This window comes from Mesoplodon bidens (assembly GCF_964165515.1).
Source record: "Mesoplodon bidens genome assembly, chromosome: 1".
In the NCBI taxonomy this organism is placed as follows: domain Eukaryota; kingdom Metazoa; phylum Chordata; class Mammalia; order Artiodactyla; family Ziphiidae; genus Mesoplodon; species Mesoplodon bidens.
In genome coordinates this window covers 107,256,672-107,280,754 of record NC_138176.1, presented here as the reverse complement: position 1 = coordinate 107,280,754, position 24,083 = coordinate 107,256,672, and the positions used below count along the sequence as shown (strand labels likewise).

Sequence of the window (24,083 nt, the reverse complement as noted above, 5' to 3'; positions counted from 1 at the left end):
TTTTTTTTATCATAAATGGATGTTGAATTTTGGAACTGCTTTTTCTACATCTATTGAGATGATCATATGGGTTTTATTCTTCAATTTGTTAATGTTGTGTATCACTTTGATTGATTTGTAGATATTGAACCATCTTTGCATCCTTGGGATAAATCCTACTTCATCATGGTGTATGATCCATTTAATGTTTTGTTGAATTCGGTTTGCTAATATTTTGTTGAGGATTTGTTACCTGTGTTCATCAGTGATATTGGCCTATAATTTTTTTGTGTGCAATATCTTTGTCTGGTTTTGGTAGCAGGGTGATGCTGGCCTCATAGTATGAGTTTGAAAGCATTCCTTCCTCTGTAATTTTTTGGAATAGTTTGAGAAGGATAGGTATTAACTCTTCTCTAGATGTTTGGTATTGCTTTCCTAATCAGAGAAAGAAAAACAAGTGTTATCCTCTCTAAAAAGGTGTCAAGGTGAATTCTGAGTGCTATGGCCCGGTTGTTTGGGTGGTTGAGGGGCACAAGGGCCACACCTGGAAACAAGACCTGTCAACTGGTGTGGGACGTCAAGGTGATGCCAAGGGCCTGGCTGAGGTGACGGCAGAGTGGCAGGCCTTCACCTGAGGCAGGGAGGTCAGGTGGGGAGGGCCTGGTGGGGAGACATCTTAAAGACTGTTCACTTCAAAGTCTGAGACTCTGGGCAGATGTCAAGGCTGGATGTCACATGTGAGGGCGTCCAATCCAGGGGTGTTTGTTTAAATCTCAGAGGGCAACACATGAATAAATTCCTCTTTCCTCTCGGATGCACCTGATTTCAGCATCACTCACTTCAAGACTTCGATGACTTCCTTACCTTTCATGGATAGAACAGCATGTACCTTGTTGGTGCCCAAAATATAGGCCAGTGCACCCTTTCATTAACCTGCACTGCTTGGTTCACATCCGTCCCGTAGAATGCTTCCATCCTCCACCCCCATCTGTCCTGATTCTAGACCCCTCTTGGTTCTAGATGTGCCCCAATTCTAAAGCTGCCCTAATTCTAGGTCTCCCTGAAAGCTGCTTCTCTCCTTTCAACCCCCGCAGGTGCTGCTGTCCATCGGTATTCTAGAATCCTCTACATTTAACTCTTGACTTTCTTCTCCACTCTGAAGCCCAGACCTGGCTGGAGCAGAAAGCCAATTTTCAGTGGTTCTGGATTTGCAGGCACAGCTGACTGGTTAGGGCAAGAGGTGGATCCATTAAAGGCATCCGGTGGTGCTCTCCCTCCTGTTCACAGTCAGTCTGCCCTGGCGTCCTCCTTGATACAGAACCCAGCCCCTTTCTTCTTTGAAACTTCTCTACTTGGGCCTTTGCTCATTGCTCCCTCTTTGACCCTGTGGGTCCGTCATCAGCACTCAGCTTAGCACACACCTTGGCTGTGGTTGCATCTGACCCCAGCTCCTCCACCAGGGTGTGGCCCCATGGCGGGCCTCATATCAGTCTCTGGTGTCTCCATGTTGCCAGTAGATAGTGCTCCACTGTTTAAATTAAACGGATCATCCTAAAAAAAAAAAAAAAGCATTTTTAAAAAACGCAGAAACTGGGCTTCCCTGGTGGTGCAGTGGTTGAGAATCCACCTGCCAGTGCAGTGGACACAGGTTCGATCCCCGGTCCGGGAAGATCCCACATGCCGCCGAGCAACTGAGCCCGTACGCCACAACTACTGAGCCTGCGCTCTAGAGCCCGCAAGCCACAACTACTGAGCCTGCGTGCCACAACTACTAAAGCCTGCGTGCCTAGAGCCGTGCTCTGCAACAGGAGAAGCCACTGCAGTGAGAAGCCCGCGCACCGCAACGAAGAGTAGCCCCCTATCACTGCAACTAGAGGAAGCCCCGCGTGCAGCAACGAAGACCCAACACAGCCAAAAATAAATAATAAATAAGATAAATAAATTTATTTTAAAGAAATGCATAAGCCTTTTCCTAAGAAAATCTGATATAGGAAAATTCAGTTTTCAACACAGATACATTCTTTTTTTAAAAATTTATTTACTTTATTTAATTTTGGCTGGATTGTGTCTTCATTGCTGTGTGCAGCTTTCTTTAGTTGAGGCGAGCAGGGGCCACTCTTTGTTGTGGTGTGCGGGCTTCTCATTGCGGTGGCTTCTCTTGTTGTGGAGCATGGACTCTAGTTACGCGCGCTTCAGTAGTTGTGGCTCGCGGTCTCTAGAGCACAGGCTCAGTAGTTGCGGCGCACGGGCTTAGTGACTCTGCGGCATGTGGGATCTTCCCAGACCAGGGCTTGCTTGAACCCGTGTCTCCTGCATTAGCAGGTGGATTCTTAACCACTGCGCCACCAGGGATGTCCCCAGATACATTCTTAAGGTGAACATTTCACTTAAAATTTTGTTTACTCAGCGTCACTTTAAATAATCAGCTTTTCTAGTATTATATAAAATGTTTGATTTATGAAATTGATCTAAAATATGCTTTAGGAATATAAAGTGCCATAAGTTGTATCCTTTACAGATGATGACTGTGCTAAAATACTTAATCCACAGTAGTATTTAATATTTACCATGTACCAAATGCTTTACGTGCGTTCTCTTGTTTAATTGTCAGGACAGCCTTGTGAGGTGTAGGAACCATTTCTCTTCACTTTGTGAATAAGAAGCTGAGCATCAGAAGTTGTAATTAACTTGCCCCAACAGCAGAGCTCGTCTGCGGCAGTGCCCAGACTAACCTGGCGCCACCTTCCTCCAGACCCACAGTCTGGACTGCACCACTGTATGTGTGTGTCTATACACACATGCAAGCACGTACTTAAATCTGCCTGGTTGTGAACATGCTCGGTTGTGTCTTAGCACTTATGAACTTACGGAGTTTCCTGACAGAGCTGGACCTTATCCTACTGCAGCGGTTTGTCAAACTAACTATGCAAAGTAGGTGGACAGTTCTTTTGGCTACAAGTAATGGCTCTGGTCCTACACCCAGGTGATCCTTGGGCCACATGAGCAAGATTTCCTGTAAGCCGGCTCCATCGGAGAAGTGAGCACAGAGAGGACAGGCCTGCCGGCCTCTGGGCCGGGGGTCCTGGGGGGCTGATGTGCAGAGGCAGACGCCCTCACCTCCTCAGAGCTCCCCTGGCGGGTGGGTCCTGAAGCTTGTACTGTCAGCTCAGTAGACACGTGGTTTTCATGGGAAAACGTGTGTTTGAAGTTTTCTAGCTGGTGCTAATAAATCTGACTTGTTTTGCTTTCTTTAGGGGCATTACCGAAGCTCGTTTTGTTTATGTCTTTGTCCTTGGCATCCTGTTCACGGGCACCAAAGACTTGCTTAAATCTCAAATCACTACTGATGACTGCACAGTCAAGGCCGTGGGCCTCTGGGAAATATACAGTGGGTTAGTTCTGCTGGCGGCGCTGCTCCTCAGGCCTCACAATCTTCCCGTCTTACTGCTGAGCCTCGTGATCCAGACCATCCTGACTCAGTTTGTCTGGAGGCCCCTGAGGCACGACGCAGCTGAGGTCACCGTGATGCATTACTGGTTCGGTCAAGCGTTCTTCTATTTTCAGGTGGGTTTTCATCATTATCATGAGTAGAAGACTATTAACTTTTTATGTCGTTTATCTTTTAGTTTTTCTTTGAGAACATTTTACCATAAGCTAGGAAGTTACCATGTATGTTTAGTGAAAGAACTGTCAGTATGGCGTGGTGAATTATGCTTAAACTGCACATATAACATAAAGTACATTTACTTATTTAAGACAGACATCCTTGGGGGCAGTGTGTAGTAGCTGCGCTGGATCTGCTTTCAGCGGGCGGTTAGGGAAGCGCATCGTGTTCCCGTGGCTTTACCGGATGTGGATGAGGACTGCTCTCACCTGCTCCCCTGGCTGTCAGCACTAGGCATTTCTGGGGCTCCTCACTTGGTTATTAATCTCTTGGGCCCCGTGGTTGTCATGTCTTCTCTCCAGTGTTGAAGGGCCCATAAAGGCAAGTCCAGCCGCCGCCAGGGTAGACCTCAGTATGCAGCTGTGTACTTAGGAAGCACCTGGAGAGGTGAACAGAGCATCCAGCTCCTGGCCTTGGAGGGACCAAGTTCCACCGCAGCCTTCCCACACCGCTGCCCTGGTCAGGCGGCCCCGCCCTCGACCTGCACCGCATGCGTCACCCCGAGGGTGGAGCGCAGTGGAGCGCAGTCGCCAGCGTCCCCGCCTCGCTCCGCGCTCTCCAGCCGAGGAGCTTGGCAACCCTACTGAACGTCTAAGTGTGTTTTCCCGTCTGTACAGTGAGGATCTGTGTTTCCTCCCTTCTCCTCTGTCTAGACCCTGCGCTTGCCTGGTTCTCTGTGTCCCGACAGCTTGGCCTAGGGCCTCTTCCTCGTCTCCTCCTCCTCCTCTCCTGGTTTCCTGCTGCTTCCAGTCTCACCACAGTCGCATGGCTTTTCCTTTTGTTCCCTGAAGCCCAGAAGTGGGTAGGGATAAAGTGCTAGAAACCTGTAAGTCCTGGAGGGATGTGACCTGACCCTCCCCCCATCTGTGCCTCCCCAGTCCTCCAACCCCACTTTACTTCCATCTCCCTTTCAGTCCAGCTGTAGCCTCGCCCCAAGGACCCCCCACTTCAGTGCCTACCGTTGTCACCAGGACCCCGCAGCGATGTCACAGCTGGGGTCCTTGCGGACCCAGGGCGTGGACCGCACCTCCTGGAGTCTGAGCCGCCCATCGCGGGAAGGTGCCCTCTGACAGCCAAGCGCCGGACCACGGATTCTGTTCCTTGTATGCCTCATGGTGTTTTACCACCAAGGACAGAGCTGTTCGTACCTCTCAGAAGAAATTCAGAAGGTCACAGGCGTCATGGATGTGGAGAAATGCAGAGCTTGCATTTCCAGAATTGCAGAGTACCAGCCGGGAGTGGGAAGACAGCGAAGGGACCAGCGTGAATGCGGGCCCCAAGGGAGGAGGGAGGAGAGCGGCCGGGTGCCTGTTCCGAGCGCGCCTGCGTCAGAGCTGTCCTGCCGGCTGGTTGGTGTAGCTCATGTGTGGCCTCGGAAGGACTGTAGGTTTCACTGCACATCTCAAGAAATGTCCAGACGGCCCATGTCAGTCTGTTTCCTCTCTTCACCTGGACGTCACTTGCAGGCTTGTTCCTGGGGGTTGCCTCCTGTCTGGAGGTCAGTTAACAATGGGCACTCTGTCTCTGAGCACAAGTGGCTTGGTGGGGATGGGAACGCTGCCACATGGGAAGGTCGCCTCGTCCCTCTCCCTTCTCCAGGCTCCCCAGGGCCCAGCTGAACAGCGGGCTCGTCTCATGAACGCAGGACACCCCTGCCCGGGGGCGCACAGCCCCACAGCTCTGCCTGGGAGCCCTCCCGGCAGCGCCCACACAGTCTACAAGCTGCAGGTGTGTCCTGGGGGCACAGCAGACCCTGCTGGCCTGATCAAGCAGGTGCCCACAGTCTCCCTCTGAACCCAGACGGAGAAGGCAGCTGCTGGCCAGGCAGCCTGGCTCAGCGCTGAGGCCTCAGTGTCAGGAAGACTGACCACAGGTAATGCCCGAGCGAGGAGGCAGACTCGGACGTTCGGGTTGCTCCTCTGGGGCATGTGGCCTCGTCCCACGGGGGTGAGCACGAAGCTTCTGTGACGGCACGCGATGCTGGCACATCTCCGGCGCTGCCCATGGGCAGCCAGAGTGCACGAGTCCAACGGCCACGGGCGTCCCTGCAGCGGGCGCCATCAGATGTGCTAGAGGCCCCAGGAGCAAGACCAGCGCGGGTCGGCCCTTGCACGGGGGCCCCACAGCAAGTCGGACGCGCGGCAGTTGTGCGGGCTTGGGAGCAGAGCGCCCCTGGGCCGTCCTCATCTCCCCTCCCACAGCCCTTCCCTCTGGCGTCTCCCTTTGCTCCCTGGCAGGAGAATCACAGGCTCTCCGCTCCTTCTTCCAGCCTTCAGCTCACCAACTCCTCGTGGTACGGGGTCAGGAGCGTGGTGCCCCGCTGGCATCCACAGCTCTCCGCGGGCCCCTGGGTCTCTCCCTGCCTCGATTCCCCACCTGCACGGTGTCAGGACTGTCGAGGATCTAGTGAGTTAACGCAAGGAAAGCCCCAGAGCATGCGGGCCACGCCTTAGGCCGACCCTCTCTGACGGCTGAACCGGCTTCAGCGGGACCTCCAGCGACCTGCCTGGTGTCGGACCCGCTTTTCCATCTTTGGCCCACCTCAGCATGGCGTTTGGGACTCTTGTTCTTGCTCCCCTCCTCCTCTCAGCAGCTCTAGGGTCTCCTTCTCCAGGGAGGGAGTCATGCAGTTAGGGGAAAGCCCAGGTGGACATGGGCAGAGCGGGGGGTCGGGGGGAAGCTGCACGAAGGAGGTTATAGTCGAGGGAAGAGCACGGCTCTGAGATGTTTGGGGTCTGCACCACGACCCAGTGACTGCCTGGAGTGGCACACGGCCAAGGGAGAAGGTGGTGGGCTTCACCTAGCCGGACTTGTGTCCCAGGCCACTGGGGCAAGAGCTCCTGGGAGGGGCCTTCGCTGGGCTGGGACAGACATTTGTACTGTCAGACCCGTAAACACCATGAGTGTCTCAGAAAAGGCCCCCAGCGTCAACGAAGACTGAGAGTGGAGAGGGACTGAACCTTCTGAGACCCTTCCCTTGGATTCAAAACCCCACCGTCCCTGTGTGGGATCAGCTGTCCTGTTACTGGCCCGGATCTTGCATCTGACACCTGAGCCGTGCGCCAGGCAGCCAGCCCGCCCTCCCTCCGCCACCTCACAGCGGCGTCCACCCTCGAGCGAGCCATGTGGCAACACCGCCCTCAGCCCCCCCACGCCACGTGCAGCCCTCAGACTGGGTCCCTGAGGAGGGAGGTCGGTGTGTCTGTCTGAAGTAAATAGATCTGCGGAAGTTCGGAATTTTCCATAGTTCGTCATCAGACTTACATTTGTATAGTTTCTTGAAGGTAAAAGACATTCCACTTGCTCCTCCTGCCTGGGCGTGAGGCGGGCAGGTGGAGGGACAGCATCTAGGGTCAGCCCCGGAACCAGGAGTGAGCGGGCAGCTGGGGCTCCTGTGTGTCCAGGTCACCGTGACCGGCTCTCACGGTCGCTAGTGGCCATGGAATGAGACCAGCCGGCTCAGCATGTTTCTCCCCGTGTCCAGGGAAACTCCAACAGCATTGCCACCGTGGACATCTCAGCAGGCTTCGTGGGCCTGGACGCCTACGTGGAGATCCCAGCCATGCTCCTGACGGCGTTTGCGACATATACGGGGCCTGTGCTGTGGGCCAGCCACCTGGTAAACTTCCTGACCTCAGAAGCCAGCAGGTGAGGCTCTTTCGTCTTTAATCTGATGGCAGATTAACTCCTGTTCCAGAGACAGGGTGCCTGAACCCCAAGGGCTCAAAGGTCTCTTTCATCGGTTTTCTTTACTTTGAACAGTCCACAGTGCGTGGCAGGGCTGCTCTGTGTGGGGGCGGCTCAGACGCCCCTGCTGCCTTTTTCCAGCTCATACCAAGGTGTGTCTCCAGAGGGACAAGAAGGAAAGTCTCTTTTCATTTTCTCTACTTGCTGGTGACCTGGTTGAAGCACGGGGTGGGGGGGATGGGGGGGTTCCCTTTGGAGCAAGAGAACAGGAGGTGCTGGTTCTCACCTCCAGGATCCCTGCTGGAGAGAGGAGCCTGGACAGTCCTGAGGGGCTGTCCATGGGGGTGCGACTCTGTGTTGCCCTGTCCTGCCCCCATGGAGTCCAACAGTCACCAGCCCCAAAGGCGCCTTTCCCACCGAACTGATGGGGCAGCCCACTGCTCTGTCCTGCCCAGCACGTCCATCCGTCCACCCCTCCCCTGCCTGTTTACTCCACAGCATTCCCACCCCCTCACATTCAGTGCTTCCTTCCTTGTTTATACACCGCTCCCCTCAGAAAGGGGGCTTCATGAGGAAGGGACCTCCAGCTTCTACCCACACAGTAACCTCGGTGCCCGGGCCCACCTAGCAGAGTGCAGCCCAGGTGGTGTGTGGCTGCCTGATTCTGTGCTTCCCACATGGGCCCTGGCTCCCCGGTCTGTAAAACGGGCGATGGTGTCACCGCCATGTGAGGTGCCGCGGGGTATGAGGCTCCCTTAGCGCCTCTGAACTCCTAACACGCTCCCCTCCGCACCCTGGGGGGTCAAGCGGGTTAGGGAGGCCCCAGGAGGACACTTTGCACCTGAGGGGAGGGCGAGCTTCCTGCCCCCGCCCCCCTCGGGGCCCCCACTTCTCCGCCCGAGTTACCAGTGCAGGCCTCACTGTGGTGGTGTCTGACCCCACACTGAACCTGCCCCCGCTTCCTCAGCCTCCTTCACGGGTTCTTCTCAGACCCACGTGTCACCCCCAGACCAGCTCCTGAGACACAGGCCTCCGGGACCCTCTGCCTCTGCACCAAGCTCACGTCCACATCGATGGATGGGGCAAAGGTCAGCGTCGGATTTTGGAGCAAGAAAGCAAGGGACGGCTCCCCGTGAGGAGGGTGGGCTTCTGCTCTGAGGCCGCTGGCTCCCGGTGGGCACCACCTGCTCTCTACTCTCCAGACTGCCATGGCTGAGCCCTGGCTTCCCCAGCGAGAGGCTCTCTTTCCCCAGCTGCAGGCTTCCTGAGGAAGAGGGACGTGCCTGCATGTGGCCTCTGGGATGTCTGTGGACAGACTCCCCTCTGATCAGCCGCTGCCGATCTGGTCTCCTGCGAGCCGAGCGCCTCTGGCGGGAGCGGAGGGACGTGGGGTCGCTGTGCGGGGGGCCCAGGACGCCCTGCCAGTCTTTCCTGCTGGACGTGAGCCCACGTCAGCTGCAAGATCGCTGCCGAGCTGGGGGTTCTTTCATTAACGGATTTCTAGGGGGATTCCTGGGGGGTGGGTTTGCTGCGGTCGAGAGGCCCAAACTGACCGACAGGTGTCTTTGCATTTCGGGGACCAAGGGGCCGTGAGCCGGTGAGGTGCGCTCACCACTGCCCCAGAGGGCTGCCTGCTCTGGAGCACGGCTCTCTGCATGTACCGCGTCTGCAGACCCCAGGGCTGCTGGGCAGGGGGACCCAGGCGGGTGAGGACCAGACGGTGAGAGCCTGGGCTTCTGTGAAGAGCAGCTTCCTGGTGCTAAAATCACAACTTGATTTTCCTGGCACTTCTCACCTATTACACTTTTACTGGGGAGAAAAAAAGACATGAAAAGCATGTTTTTAAAGTGAGTTGAAAGCATTTTAATCGGTTGGAGGTGTTGTATGATGTTTTCCCTAATTAAGGAATGTTTCTCCTTTATTTTAGAAAAGGTTTTTCTTCTTCATTTTCACTCAAGTTTCACTCATTGTTTCTACTTTTTCTAGGAAAATAAGGAAACTATAACCAGATTAAAGTGGTAGAAAAAGAAAATATATTTCTAATGGCTTAAAATTTAGGCCCTGGGTGGCCCGTGCCCCTCTGCTTTGGGGGCTGGCCTCCGGTCTGGAGCTCGGCAGCGGGGACAACCGAGCAGTCCAAGCTGCAGGTCCTTCGTTCATCCCCTAGGTCGCAAGTTGTCATTTGTTGAGGTTACGGGAACTGTCACCCCACTGGCTGTCGCTCTGGAAGGAACCCCAGTCAGTGTCTTCCAAGTGTGTGAAATCGAAACACAAGGAAGTGAGTGTCCTGAGCTCCCCTCCCTCACTGTCTGGTCAAGAGGGGAGCGGGGTCAGCAGGCTCCCAGCTGAGCACAGACGCCCTGATGCCCCAGGAGGGGGCAGCAGAGCCCGCGCTGAGGCCCGTCATCCACTAGGCCTTTCCCTAGGGTGCCCTTTGCTGGGTGTTGGGAGAAAGGCCCTGGGGAGGGAAGAGGTGATGCTTCGGGGCCCAGCTCTCCAGGAATCCCCTGCCGGGTGGACTGGATCCCAAGTGGGACCCAAGGTGTGGGCGTGAGGACTCACTCCAGGAGCGTGTGTTCTGGTGGGGCAGCGGCGAAATGAGCCAGTCACAACGCTGGTGTGAGGGGTCAGGAGGGCATCCCAGAAGAGGGCCTGCAGGTAGGAGTCAAGGCTGCGTGATGCATCAAGGAGAAGTAAGCAGAGTGTGTTGCCTGCTGAGGGTGACGGGCAGCTGGAGATCCCAGCAGGAAGGATGGGCACTGAAGCCCCAGTGGGGAGCCAGTTAGGGCCAGGCAAGGACGCCTGCGTGCGTGATGGAGCCCTTGCTCTGGGAGGGGTGAGCAGCAGCGATGCACGTCGTGGATGACCTCGGACAGGCGACCTGGAGACTCGGTGCGGGGGTGAGGAGAGGCGCCAGGACTGGAATCTGGAAAGCCTGGCCCCTGAGGATCTGTGGGGTTGACAAGGAGTGAAAGGTGCCTGAGTGGTGGAATTTGTCATCCTGAAATGGTCACAATCCCCGGAAGGTGCCTTGAAGAACAGGCTAGATTTAGATAATGGTGCGGGGATGGCTTGGAAACAAAGGCAGTGCACGCATGTGCCTTGAGGGGGACTGTTCTTATTTCAGGAGTGAGCCAATGTCCCCAGACCAGACCAGACAGACCAGACACCCCACTGGACACCACACGTATCTCATCCTTGCGTGATTTTCTTTTCATTGTTTATATGTTATAACGTGTATAATTTTAAAATAAATAACTGTAGAATTTGGGGGTGCATCTTTCAAAACTATTTTGCAGATTGTGGTGGCCCTAAGTGACTGGAGGTGCCTGTCTACAGCTGTCCTCTCCTCGGGCGCCACAGTGCCCACCAGACTAAGTCCCAGGAACAGGAATTAACTGTAGTCAAAGTACAAATATCGATTATTTGTGTGTGTTCATGCCTCACATGATCCAGAAGTGGCGTGTACTAATGCATGTTTCCCTTTTTATTAACAGCGGTTCGGCACTGAGTCATGCTTGCTTCTGCTACGCACTGATTTGTTCTATTCCAGTTTCTGCATATATCATTTTGGTGACATCCCTGCGTTATCATTTATTTATATGGAGTGTGTTTTCTCCAAAACTTCTCTATGAGGGAATGCATCTACTCATCACAGCTGCTGTCTGTATATTCTTCACAGCCATGGACCAAACCAACACGAAATCTTAGACTAAGCTATTAAAAAATATATATTTTTTAAACTTTAGTGTTTACTTCATAGATTTGCATAATGAAAGGAATCTGTTTAAATGCAAGATCATTCTTAAAAAAACAAGGTGTGAATTCTATAAGGTTGATGAATAGTTTCCATTTCTTTGACTACTGTACTTGAATTTAGGTTAAATAGTAAGTGTTTTTAAAAAGTCATTTTAAAATACTTAGTTTGGATATGAATTGTATTCCCCTGTTGACAATCACTCCAGAAACTTCTGAACTTTTAATTTCCTCTGGATAAGTTACCCAAATTTATCTGTTTAAACTGAAGAATAAAACGTTTCCAGGTTTGTCACGGTGCACGGGAGCCTCGGAGGGCCTGGGGGCTCTGTGGGATGGGGCTCATCTGCTGCCGGGGCCCCCTCGCAGAACTCAGGAACTACCAGGGCCCCCAGCTGCTTGGGTTTATGTGGGCTACGTCTGTCAGCATTTATGGCATTTAAAATTAAAACTAAGACATTGAAAAATATGTATTCATTTGAAAATAAGGTTATAAACCCATTGTGTGTTAATATAACATTTTAAAGAAAAATATATTTTCCAAAACAAAAACATTGAGCGAGGAGAGTGGCATTGCTTTACATTTTTGTAAATCTAATGTCTGACTTAACTGAAGGCGGTTGGATTCTGCATCTGTCGGTTGTGGTCTGTGTGTGTGGTTGCAGCAGTCGCACAGATAGGTCATTGGAAAAGGGAAGAGTACTTTAATACCCTTTTCTGATCATCATGGATATTCTTTCTTGATACTGCACTAAAATTGGAGCTGTGATAGTTTCTTAAGGGTTAGTTGGAGAAAGAAGAAATGAGCGTGTGTAAAACAGGTGAAGACCTACTCAGGTCTCACCTGAGTGAACAGACTGGCACCCATGTCCGCTGCCAGGTTTGACAAGGACTGTGGCCATGTTAGGTACTCTTGTTGGGGAAAGCTGGGTGAATTGTACGTGGGACTCTCAGTAATATTTTTATAACTTGTGAGATTTAAACTTTTCAAAATAAAAGTTATTTTAAAAAAAGAACAGCTCAGTTGCATTGTGGAATCTGAAACCATACCAATGAACTTTCATGCTCTGCTTCATTAAAATCCATTGATCTGTCTTGCTCCCTGAATGGATCTTTTACACGGTTGTGATTCTGTAACATCTGTATTATCATTTGGAAAAAAATGATTCTTTAAGCTATATAGATCTTCCGAATGTTGACCCAGTCCATCATTCACCCAAATTCACTTGTTATGTCACCAACAGTCTCATCAGAAAAGTTTCTAAATATTGGAAGCTCACAGTGGCAACTGTAAGTTTTCCAAAACTTTACTTACATGTGAAAACTCAAATTTTATGGTCGACAGCAAATACTGAGTGTTTTTTTCCTTGAACTGGCAGTCTCACTTGGTTCGTTTTCAAGGAAATGGCTGCCACATGCCCAAACCCTGGCAACCAGTTTGTCATTCTTTCAAGTACAAATGGCATTCAGTGACGGGGCTTTTCCTGGAGACAACCTCACGGTCCAGGCGCATCCTGTGTTATCAGGTACATTCCCAGCTCTTGAGGGATCGGTCCGCTTCTGCCAGCATGTCCTGAGGGACCTGGTGCCCCTTTGCTGAGCTACGGCGGTGAGGAGCGCCGTGACCACGGGCACAGCGGTTTGACCCACTGTTGCTCTTAATGTGCTTGGTGCCCATCACAGGCAGCCTGTAGAGTTTATTCGAAAGAATGAACCTCTGATCGTTCTCGCTGAAGTACTAGGAATTAGAGCCTGATTTCAGCTCCTGAACAAGTATTTGCTTCCTGGGTGCCAGCACATCCTGGGCTCTGGGGAACCTTAGTGAACAAAACAGGCAAAACCCTGCCCTCATGGAGCTGACATTCTAATGGAAGAAGGCAGATATAACTCAGATCCATTGTTCCCTGCTGAGAAGAAAATAATAAAGAAGGGAAGTGTGTAAAGGGTGGCCAAAATACTGTTCTTAGAGAAGGTGTTCACAATCAGCTATTCTGAAGAAGCGACTTCGAGCAGAGCCCTGAACAAACCTGTAGAGCGCAGGGAATTCTACTCAATACTCTGTAATAACCTATATAGGGAAAGAACCTTAAAAAAAGTGAATATATTTATATGTATAACTGATTCACTTTGTTATACACCTGAAACTAACACAACATTGTAAATCAGCTATACTTCAATAAAAATTTTTTTTAAAATCAGTAATAGTCTAAAATGGAAATAACGAGCACAGTAATCATTTTTTCCATACATATGGAGGCATATTATCAAAGAAAATGGTTGCTTACAGGGGTGGAAATAGGAATAGACAGATAAAACAATAGTACAATTGACTTTCAAATTAGATGTAGTATTAGCTTGACTTAAAATTGAACAGTGGATTAGTATAATTTACCACAGTAACAGATTAATCCAGGAAAAAACTGTGGAAGGAAAAAAATGGAGTCAGTATTGCTAAGAGAGCTCTGAAATGGAGCTGGGGGCCACTGCGGGAGCTTATATGGTCCCAACCTGAATGGAATCTGACCTTTTGACCAGTTAATGTCCCAGTGAAGGCATCTGCCAGAAACTCCAGATACTAATCTGACCCTCACCCTAATGACAGCCATCGCTTAAGGACAAATATTTCCTTTCTTGTGTCAGAGCACAGCCTCATGGCTTTTGGTTTATAAGCTTCTGACTCTTTCTATTCCCTGGAACACGCTTTTGGTTTTATCTGAATCTGTACCTCCTGAATTATAATTCTTAAGACCCCAAATAAACTCTTTTCTTAGTTGCAAGCTTCTGTGGCTTTTTTTCCTCTTTGGTTGACAAAACAAATGATCATGATAATCAATGGAAAAATACATAGATAGAATTCAATGCTTATTTATATTGGAAAAAAACCACACACACAAAAAAACAAATCCATCCCCCCCAAATAAACTCTTAGCAAACTAAAAATAGAAGAAACTTCCTTAATGTTAAAAAGTATCTACCAAAATTCCAGGCAAACCTCATACTTAATGACTTAACTCAGAAAAAAGAAGAGGAGGCCTGTCATTCCACCTCTACTCAACTTTGTGTTGGAGATGTTGGGGAGGGAAAAAATTTCCCCTTGTACCCACCTTGAGTTCTTGTGGCTGGACTAATAACATTGACACAGGGCAGATTAACAGGAGACAGACAGAAACTTAATTCATGAGCACAGAGGTCACTTAGAAAGGACTTAAGAAATGGCCAAAGCAGGCAGCTTTTATACTTTTTAGACAAAGAAACAATAAATTTGAGAGTAAGTGACAGGACAAAGAAATTTAGGTTTGGATGCTTGACTAGTAAGGAATTTATGGGACTTCCCTGGTGGCGCAGTGGTTAATACTCCGTGCTCCCAATGCAGGGGGCCCGGGTTCGCTCCCTGGTTAGGGAACTAGATCCCACATGCCACAGCTAAGACCCAACACAACTAAATAAATAAATAGATAAAAAGGAATGTAAGCAAAATTTGGGTGTGAGTAGTAAAGAAGTAAAGGTTTGTTTAGACAGGTTTCTCGCCCTGAATTCTCTGTCTCTGGAGATAAGGGTGTCCTTCTACGTACAGATGCAGGGAGGGCACCTTCACATGGGAGACATTTCCTGCTTTCAGGGCACAGAGAAGAAGGTCAGAGTGTCTCTCTTGTGTTGGCCATTTCCTAAGTAACTTTAATTCAAACTAACTAAAATGCCATTGACGTACATTTTTCTACCTACCTTGGGCCCCAGCAGAGGTCTTAGCAAGAACCCTTGGATCACTTGCAGAGGGTTTGGAAACCAAGGATATCATTTATGTCAACTGAAATTTTTAAATGCACAACATGAGAGCTGTGAGTTTCAGTTTTATTCAGGGACATTACTGATCAAAATAGCCTAGGAGACAGCCTCTCAGGTAGCTCTGAGGAACTGCTCCGAAGAGGTAGGGGAGCAGTCAGTATATGTGCATTTTTTGGCTGGGAAATACTCCCATCAGGGAATTTGAGCCACCCGTCTCCTCACGTGGCCCTGCAATAAACCTTTCTCTGCTCCAAACGCCGACGTTTTGGTTTGTTTGGCCTCACTGTGCGTCGGGCACATGGACTTGTGTTCCGTAACAGTAGGTTAACAACTGCAGTGGTTAATGACCTGGCCCTTGTAGAACCAGATGGAAGACAACATTATTAGTCACAGATGATATTGGAAATGGACAAATAATTAGAACTAAAAAGAAATTTTTGCAATGTGGTTGGTTACAAAATTAGTACACCAGGTCAGTAACAGTCTTTACACCGGCAATAACCGAATAGAAAATGAAGTTTTTTAAAAGGCAACATTTACAATAGCCACAAAAACTAAAATGCATCTCAGGGAAAATCTAACAAAAGTCAGGCAAGGCAGTTACAAAGAAAAGTATTAAGCTTTATTGAAAAACATAAAAGAAGACCCAAATAAGTGGTGAGAGAGACCTATTCAAAGACGGAAGGACTCAAAATTACAGGATGGCATTCTACTCAGAGTAATGTGTAAACCCCATGCAATTCTAGCCTGCGCCCTGGCAAGGTAATGCAGGGTACATGACAGTCTTATCTGAAGTGCACATGGAAAGTGCCAAGAGCAACATTCTGAAGGAAGACATTGGACATGCAGTTCAATAGAAAAAAATGAATAACATGGAAGAAAATTTGTGTAAATATAGAATATCAATACATGTGAGTATCGGGGAGGGGGAAATTTTCCTGCCCCTTCTAGGTTCTTCCCGCTGGTCTAACAATTAAATTGACATGAGACAAATTAACAGGAGAAAATCAAACTGTCAATGAGAAGTTAATTAGTCAATCTAAGGAAGAAATGGAAAATTTTATTTGCTCCAAATTTGAGGATTATAACCCATGAAGAGCATCTCAGAAAACTCTGAGAACTCTTCTGCCTGTTAGAAGTCAAGGCATAGTTATATACTTTTCTTGAGACAGAGGGCTATACATCAAAAGATGTATTATTGACAGTTTACATAATCCAGATCTAAGTGTCATCGTGATTGGTCATGTGACCCCTTAGAAGATCTAGACGGAATGTTATCTTTAAGGAGTTATCTTGTTGACACTGGGAGAATGTTGCTCTTTATGGTTGAGCAGGTGTTCCTGCCAATGGAGAGGTTTGCTTGATGCATAATGCAGATACACAGTGCACGGTGAGGGGAGATAGGAGGCCAAAGGGCAGAGAAAACTTTTTTTTTTTTTTTTTTTTTTTTTTTTTTTTGCGGTAGGCGGGCCTCTCACTGTTGTGGCCTCTCCCCCCGCAGAGCACAGGCTCCGGACGCGCAGGCCCAGCAGCCACGGCTCACGGGCCCAGCCGCTCCGCGGCACGTGGGATCCTCCCAGACCGGGGCACGAACCCGCGTCCCCTGCATCGGCAGGCGGACTCTCAACCACCGCGCCACCAGGGAAGCCCGAGAAAACTTTTTATGTTTAAATTCTTCTTGTCTTGCCATAAAATATGAATTTTATTTCACAAAAGTTTACTAATACGTATACGTGGGAGAGACCCAGGAAAACTGACCAAAATGGCCAAAGCCCTCACCTTTAATACCATCCTCAGCTAAAGACAAAACAGGATGTTTAGGGTGGGATGAATCAATTATGGGCGGTTACAGGAAAAGCACAGTAAACAAGGGTAAGATTGTGATGCAGATTTAAGTCAGTGCCTTCTCCACTGTTAAGAGTTTCTAGAGATTTGGTCACCCTCCTCTTCCTGGTATAGAGGTGAAGACGCCCTCACAAATGGAGATTTCCCTTACAAGTGTAAATGTTTCTTACAAAAGGGAAGGAAATTCCTGCTTGGTTTTCAGAGTTTTCCCCATGTCCTGCTGTTTCTTAGAAAATAACCAGCTTAAAATAATATGCTGTAAGACACATTTTGGGGTGGCAAATTTTGTTCCCTTATGTGAGAGATGATGTTACAAACAGCTTAAAAATAATAGATTTAATAGAGGCACTGAAATAAAAAAGAAAAGGTGTGAGAAAAAGTAGCTACCCATACAATAAAGATAAAATGATAAAGGAGATACATGGATAGATGACAGATAGATACACACACACATCTGATGACAAATTAGAATTATAAATAGAGTAAACAGTGAAACTGAAGAGGACCCTGTGGGGCTCCTGGACACAGAAGCCTTTCTGTGTCCCCTGTTTCTTGTTTACAGACTCCAGCCTCCATGACCTTCCCTGAGTCCTAAATGGCAGGTCCAAACATTTGCTAATCAGGGAAGGGAGGGGATGCAGAGACAAGGGAGGAGTAGCCAAGAAACAATAGCGCAGCCTTGGGGGAGGGTCCTGGTTCTGCCTCAAGGGATACACATAACAATATCTTTGGGCTTCCCTGGTGGCACAGTGGTTAAGAATCCGCCTGCCAATGCAAGGAACATGAGTTTGAGCCCTGGCCCGGGAAGATCCCACATGCCACAGAGCAACAAGCCTGTGCACCACAACTACTGAGCCCACGTGCCACAACTACTAAAGCCCAAGCGCCTAGAGCACATGCTCTGCAACACAAGAAGCCACCGCAATGAAGAGTAGTCCCCGCTTGTTGCAAACTGAGAAAGCCCGCGTGCAGCAACAAAGACCCAATGCAGCCTAAAATAAATAATAATTTTTTTAAAAAACCAATATCTTTGAGCTTCTTACAGAACCAAAACCTCCAACAAATGGAAGATGTCAGCATTTTTCATTCCAGAGAAGACCACCTGAGGCCACCTGAAGCCAGATTAAAGGAACCAGAGAAGCTCATCAGGAGACCACCTGAGGCCAGATTAAAGGAGCGCAGGCCCTGCACACACCCTGATCCTTACCAGCAACCTGCCTTTGAACCATTGCTATAAAACTCCTCACCAAATCCTCCCGGGTGGGGACACACAGTTTTTGAGGGGCATGAGCTCACTGTGGCCCCCTTTGCCTGGCAAAGCAATAAAGCTCTTCTTTTCTACTTCACCCAAAACTCTGTCTCTGAGATTTGATTCGGCACCAGTGCACAGAGGCCAAGTTTTCGGCAACAATAGCTCAGGCATGATCTTGGGTGGCCTTGGCCTGCAGCGGCTTGAAGCAGGATTTCGATTCCTGGCCAGAGACTGAAGTCAGGCTGTGGCAGTGAGAACGCTGAATCCTAGCCACTAGACCAGTGGCCAGTGACAAGGCCCTGGCCTGTACGGCTTTGCAGAAAATGAATTTCCAGAAAGAAACAGAAAGTAGTGTAATAAGTGAAGTGTTTATTAGGAGGGAAAAGAGTACGTGTGAATAGGCACACAGAGGTAGGCTCAGAGAGAGAGTGGTCTTCATGGTAGTTTTGTGTGTGTGTGTGTTTTGTGTTTTTTTGCGGTACGTGGGCCTCTCACTGTTGTGGCCTCTCCCAGTGTGGAGCACAGGCTTCGGACGTGCAGGCTCAGCGGCCATGGCTCACGGGCCCAGCCGCTCCACAGCATGTGGGATCCTCCCGGACCAGGGCACAAACCTGCATCCCCTGCATCGGCAGGCGGACTCTCAACCACTGCGCCACCAGGGAAGCCCCTTCGTGGTAGTTTGAATCACTTTTATGGGGCATTTCTTCCAGGTTTCCTTCGGCCAATCATCTTGCTTTGCCTCATTTTGAGTCCATATTTGCTTTATCTCAGGATCCTCCCATGTATGTGCATGCATCTCTTAGCCAAGATGGATTCTAGTGAAGAGGCCTACAGGTAGGTTGACATCACTCCCTTTTTGACCTCCAAGGAGTCTTTCTGTGCATGTATAGTTGGGAAGGTCTCTTTGACCTCAAGAATGAGAAATATGTGGTCTCTTATCTGGGCAGGGCTCAGCTTCTCTTCCTCTTCATCTGGCAGTATCTGTCCACAGGGGACAAACTCCAGCTGCTCAGCCAAGGGCCCATCTATCTCCTGCCTCAAGGCATACAAAGATGGAGTCAGGCAACCACTGAGGACCTGGTCTCAGACACTACCTGCACCACTGAGAACTTGAATTTTCTGAACCGTATTAAACTCAAGGACACCACCAGCCGTTCTCAAGACAGTATCTGCTAGCCACTGCCAGCTGTAACCTTATGATCTCAAGGTCTCCCCTTCTAACTACGGAAACATTTCGGACTCCAACCAATCCTTGCTTAACTAGCATCCTTACTTCTTGCCAACTCCAGTTATAATTCTTGATAAAAAACTCATTTAACTAACTGTAACCTTGCTGATTTTGCCTTCATACGCGTCCCCTGTTTTGAGGTCCCACAGAACACAATTCAAGTAATCCTGAATCTGTGTCTCCTGGGCTACAGTCCTAACAAACCCCAAATAAACACCTTTTTATTTTAATCAGGTCTCATCTCAGATGCTAAAATGTTGGTTAACACGTATATTTATACCTAATAATAAAGGATAAAGTGAGATCTCTACCTTAAATTATAAACAAAGATAACTTCCCAGATGGATTAAAGGCCTTATTGGGAAGGAGGAAATTTCTCTCTCTATCCCTCGTGAGTTCTTGTGGTTGGACTAGTAATAAAACTGACTCAAGGGCTTCCCTGGTGGCGCAGTGGTTGAGGGTCCGCCTGCCGATGCAGGGGACACGGGTTCGTGTCCCGGTCTGGGAAGATCCCGCATGCCGCGGAGTGGCTGGGTCCGTGAGCCATGGCCGCTGAGCCTTGCGCGTCCGGAGCCTGTGCTCCGCAACGGGAGAGGCCACAACAGTAAGAGGCCCGCGTACCACAAAAAAAAAAAAAAAAAAAAAAAAAAAAACTGACTCAAGACAGATTAACAGGAGAAAAAGAAACAAAATTTAATACATGTGCACAGAGGTCTCATAAAAATAGTACCTAAGAAGTGGCCGAAGTAGGCAGCTTTTATACTTTTTAGACAAAGAAACTATAAATTTGTGAGGAATTGAGAGGACAAAGAAACTTAGGCTTTAGTGCTCAATTAGTGAAGAATCTAAGCAGAGTCTGGGCTTGGGGAATAAAATTTAAAAGTAACAAGGTTTCTTTAGACAGGCTTCTCAGTCCTAATTCCCTGTCCCTGGAGATAAGGGTGTCCTTCTACGTCCAGATACAGGGAGGGCACCTTCACATGGGAGAATTATTTCCTGCTTTCAGGGCACAGAGAGGAGGTTCAGAGTGTCCTTTTGCATTGGCCATTTCTTAAGTAACTTTAATTCTAAATAATCCATATGCCATTGAGGCACATTTTGGGGCAGCCTACCCTGGGCCCCAACAACTTAAATATAAAAGCAAAACTGTAAAACTTTTACAAGAAAAGGAAAAATATCTTTAAAACATCAGGATAGGGACTTCCCTGGCGGTCCAGTGGTTAAGAATCCGCTTTCCAATGCAGGGGACACGGGTTGATCCCTGGTCAGGGAACTAAGATCCCACATGCCGTGGGGCAACTGAGACAGCGCGCCACAACTACTCCCGCGCACCGCAACTAATTAGCCCGCGCACTACAACTAGAGAGAAGCCCGAGCCCTGCAATGAAGAGTCTATGGGGCCAAAAAAAAAAAACAAAACAAAAAACCACCAGGATAGGGAGAATTTCTTAAGCGAGAAACAAGAAGACAAGCGTCGACTTACAGAAAAGTGCACAACATATGTGTTGTGAGCTTAAATTTTATTCAGGGACCTTACTGAGGACAATGGCCTGGGAGACAGCCACTCAGTAGCTCTGAGAAACTGCTCTGAAGAGGTCAGGGGAGAAGCCTAGTTTATATATAATCTTTGGCCTGGGAATATGTGCAGTAAAGCTTACATCTTGGTAAAAGACTACTGCTATTCACAAAGAACAGACATCTCAAGTTAAAGCTTTTAGTGCTTTTCTATGTAGGGGAAGATGCAAGAGCCTGGCTTCATTAAAATTCTTCCTGAGATATGCATCTAATGATCTAAGGAGCCTGCTTGTCCAAAGCACAGATCGCTCATCCTGTTTTCCTCCTAAATTCCTCTCAGGGTGCATGTCAGTCAGCACTTCAGTGGCTGATGACTTAATCTGCGTTTTCTTTATTTATCACAAGCCATATAGGAAAGGATTAATAAATGTGATTTACTTTTTGACAAATGACACCCCAAACAAACGAAAAGGCAACTCAACTCTGGGATAAGGAGTAGTACCCAGGGTATGTGTCTAGAAATCAATCAGTAAAAAGACAAGCAATTTTTTTTCATGCTAGAGAATAAGAATGTAGGAGTTACAGAGCGGTCAATACCTCACTGGTAACTGTGGAAATGCAGGTGAGAACTGTGAGATACCATTTCACAGCAACTAACAAGAGGAAACGCGAGGGTCTCTGAGGGAGGTTCAGGAGATGGCCCTGAGCTGCAGGGGGGGCAGGCCGTACACACGCCTACCCAGAGCCCCCACAGTGCAGCTCCTGGGAGAGCAGAAAGGCACAGGCCCCAGGAACACAACGGAGTTTGGGGCTTAGAGAAGCCTTCCCTGGGAATGAGACAGGTGAGGGGTTTTGTGCAGCAAGGATTGTAACGGGAGAAAGGAAATCCCCTAGGAGTGACTCAGTGGGGAAATGGCAAATGAGCTGAGGGTTGGCTACACGATTGGACACAGCACAGCAGTTAGAATACGGGAACAAGAGTTCCAGTAAGACCACCAACAAATCTCAACAACATGATGCTGAGGTTAACACACTACGTGTCCTGTGATATTATCATTTACAAAATGCGCATGTGATGAAATGTGTTTCTCGGATCTCTTTGCTCTTCACCCACAGTTCCTGTCTCCCAGCTCCCAAAGCCCTTGGAATTTTCGTATCGATGAGAGCAATGGGAGTCTCCTTTGTTATAATATTTGGCCTCCTGTCTTCAGTTTCTGAAAGTGTTTCACAATCATGAAGTTGAAGTGGCTGTCCTGTTATCCGTAACAAGCCCTTTCTATCACAATTGGGTTTATGTTAATGAGGTGACTTTTGTATCCCACCCCAGGGTGGGGCCTGGTTGCCTGGAGAACCAGCCAGGTGATTAGGGGGCTGGAACTTTCAGTCCCACCCCCTGATTTCTGGGGAGGGGAGGGGAGGGGCTGAGGTTGAGTCAATCACTATTGGCCAATGACTTAGTCAGTCATGACTATGTTTAATGAAGCCTCCATAAAAACAAACAAACAAAAAAAAGGAGCTCTTTTTGACCCTTTTTGGAGAGTTTCCATGTCAGGGAACCAGGAAGGTTCCTGGTGCCACCGTGCTGGGCCCCCAGCTCCACAAAGACAGAAGCGCCTTTGTTCAGGACCTGGCCCTGTGTGTCTCTTCATCTGGTTGTTGATTCATATCCTTTAATATCCTTTAATAATAAATCGCTACACTACTGAGTAAACATAAGGTTTTCCTGAGCTCTCTGAGCCATTCAAGCAAATTAATGGAACGACCCAGAGGAGGGACTCGTGGGAACCTCTGATTTATAGTCAGTCGGTCAGAGGTACAACCTAGACTTGTGCTCGGAGTCTGAAGTGGAGCAAAATCAGATTCCATCTCTGGGCTGATAGTGTCAGAATTGAGTGGAATTCTCAGATTCCACGCTGGCATCAAGAACTGCTTGGTGTGAAGAAGCCTCCACACACAGTCATTGGAATTGGGTCCAGGAACTCTTCTCAGTATGACACCATTGCATAAAGTTTAAAAACATGCACCCCAATGTTCACTGCAGCACTATTTACAGTAGCCAAGACATGGAAGCAACCTAAGTGTCCATCGACAGAGGAATGGATAAAGAAGATGTGGTACTATATACAATGGAATACTACTCAGCCATAAAATAGAATGAAATAATGCCATTTGCAGCAACACGGTTGGACCTAGAGATTCTCATACTAAGTGAAGTACACCAGAAAGAGAAAGACAAATACTATATGATATCACTTATATGTGGAATCTAAAATATGACACAAATGAACTCATTTACAAAACAGAAACATACTCACAGACATAGAGAACAGACTTGTGGTGACCAAGGGGGAGGGATGGAGTGGGAGTTTGGGATTAGCAGATGCAAACTAGTATATACAGGATGGGTAAACAACAAGGTTCCACTGTATAGCACAGGGAACTATATTCAATATCCTGTGATAAACCATAATGGAAAAGAGTATCAAAAAGAATGCATATATATATGTATAACTGAATCACTTTGCTGTACAGCAGAAATTAACACAACATTGTAAATCATCTATAGTTCAATTAAAAAAAAAATTCAGAGCAACACTATATAATGTGCACAGATACACACTTTTGTTGTGGAAGCACGAAAACACCCCAGGCATGACCCACAACCAACGAGAGATGAGTGGTGACCCAGAGGATAAGGGGGACACCCTGGCTGTCCATGTACCACTTTACATATTTAAAAATAGAAGAGAAATGGGGACCAAGTACGGGGAATGACATTTTAGACCGTTAAGAGTTTTCTGTTTTGTTTTTGATGCAATGTAAACTGAATCTAGACAGTGGATATGCGTGCATTATATCACATGAGGTACATTATATTTAACATTTTTACTGATCAAAATAAAGGAAACATTTGGGGAGGAGGCTGTCCGAAGTTAGGCTGGTCAGCAGCCACTCGCCATGGCAGCTATTGAGTCTTTGAAACGTGGCCGGTCCAAATTGAGATGTGCCTTATGTGTAAAATACAACCAGATTTGTGCACTTAGTATGGAAAAAAAAGAATATGAAAGTCTCTTTACCCTCCAGTCTCCCAAGAGTGAGCACATGCACTTGCATCAGGGCAAGTGGCAGGGAGGGAGCGTGCAGCACCCTCTGGAATTCCGGGCATCTGGCCCAGTGGGTAGCTGTTGAACGAACACTGAGATGAATTAGCAGAGGCTGAGTTGAGGGGCTTGGTGACGGGCGTAGGGAGGGAGTCCCTCAACCAAGAAGAGGGAGATGCTGAGCTGAGTTTAGGGTCCTGAGGGACCCTCGTGGGAAGCAGTCAGCCAAGAGAGCAGGACGTGCCAGGCCTGCCGCCGCTGCTCGAAGGGACT

The 24,083-nt window shown here is 48.5% G+C and overlaps 1 protein-coding gene across 4 annotated transcripts in view; it reads left to right on the top strand.

Moving 5' to 3' along the window:
- The window catches only part of PIGG (phosphatidylinositol glycan anchor biosynthesis class G (EMM blood group)), a 40,392-nt gene extending 29,319 nt beyond the window's left edge, over nt 1-11,073 (top strand). For 2 of the 4 annotated variants that reach the window (XM_081241039.1, XM_081241036.1), the window contains exons 11-13: nt 3,234-3,543; nt 7,128-7,291; nt 10,828-11,073. In XM_081241039.1, coding sequence (XP_081097165.1) covers nt 3,234-3,543; nt 7,128-7,291; nt 10,828-11,041 — 688 coding nt within the window. In that variant the 3' untranslated portion in view covers nt 11,042-11,073. The other 2 variants (XM_081241037.1, XM_081241038.1) reach the window with 2 other exon arrangements.
- Nucleotides 11,074-24,083: the final 13,010 nt, after the last annotated feature.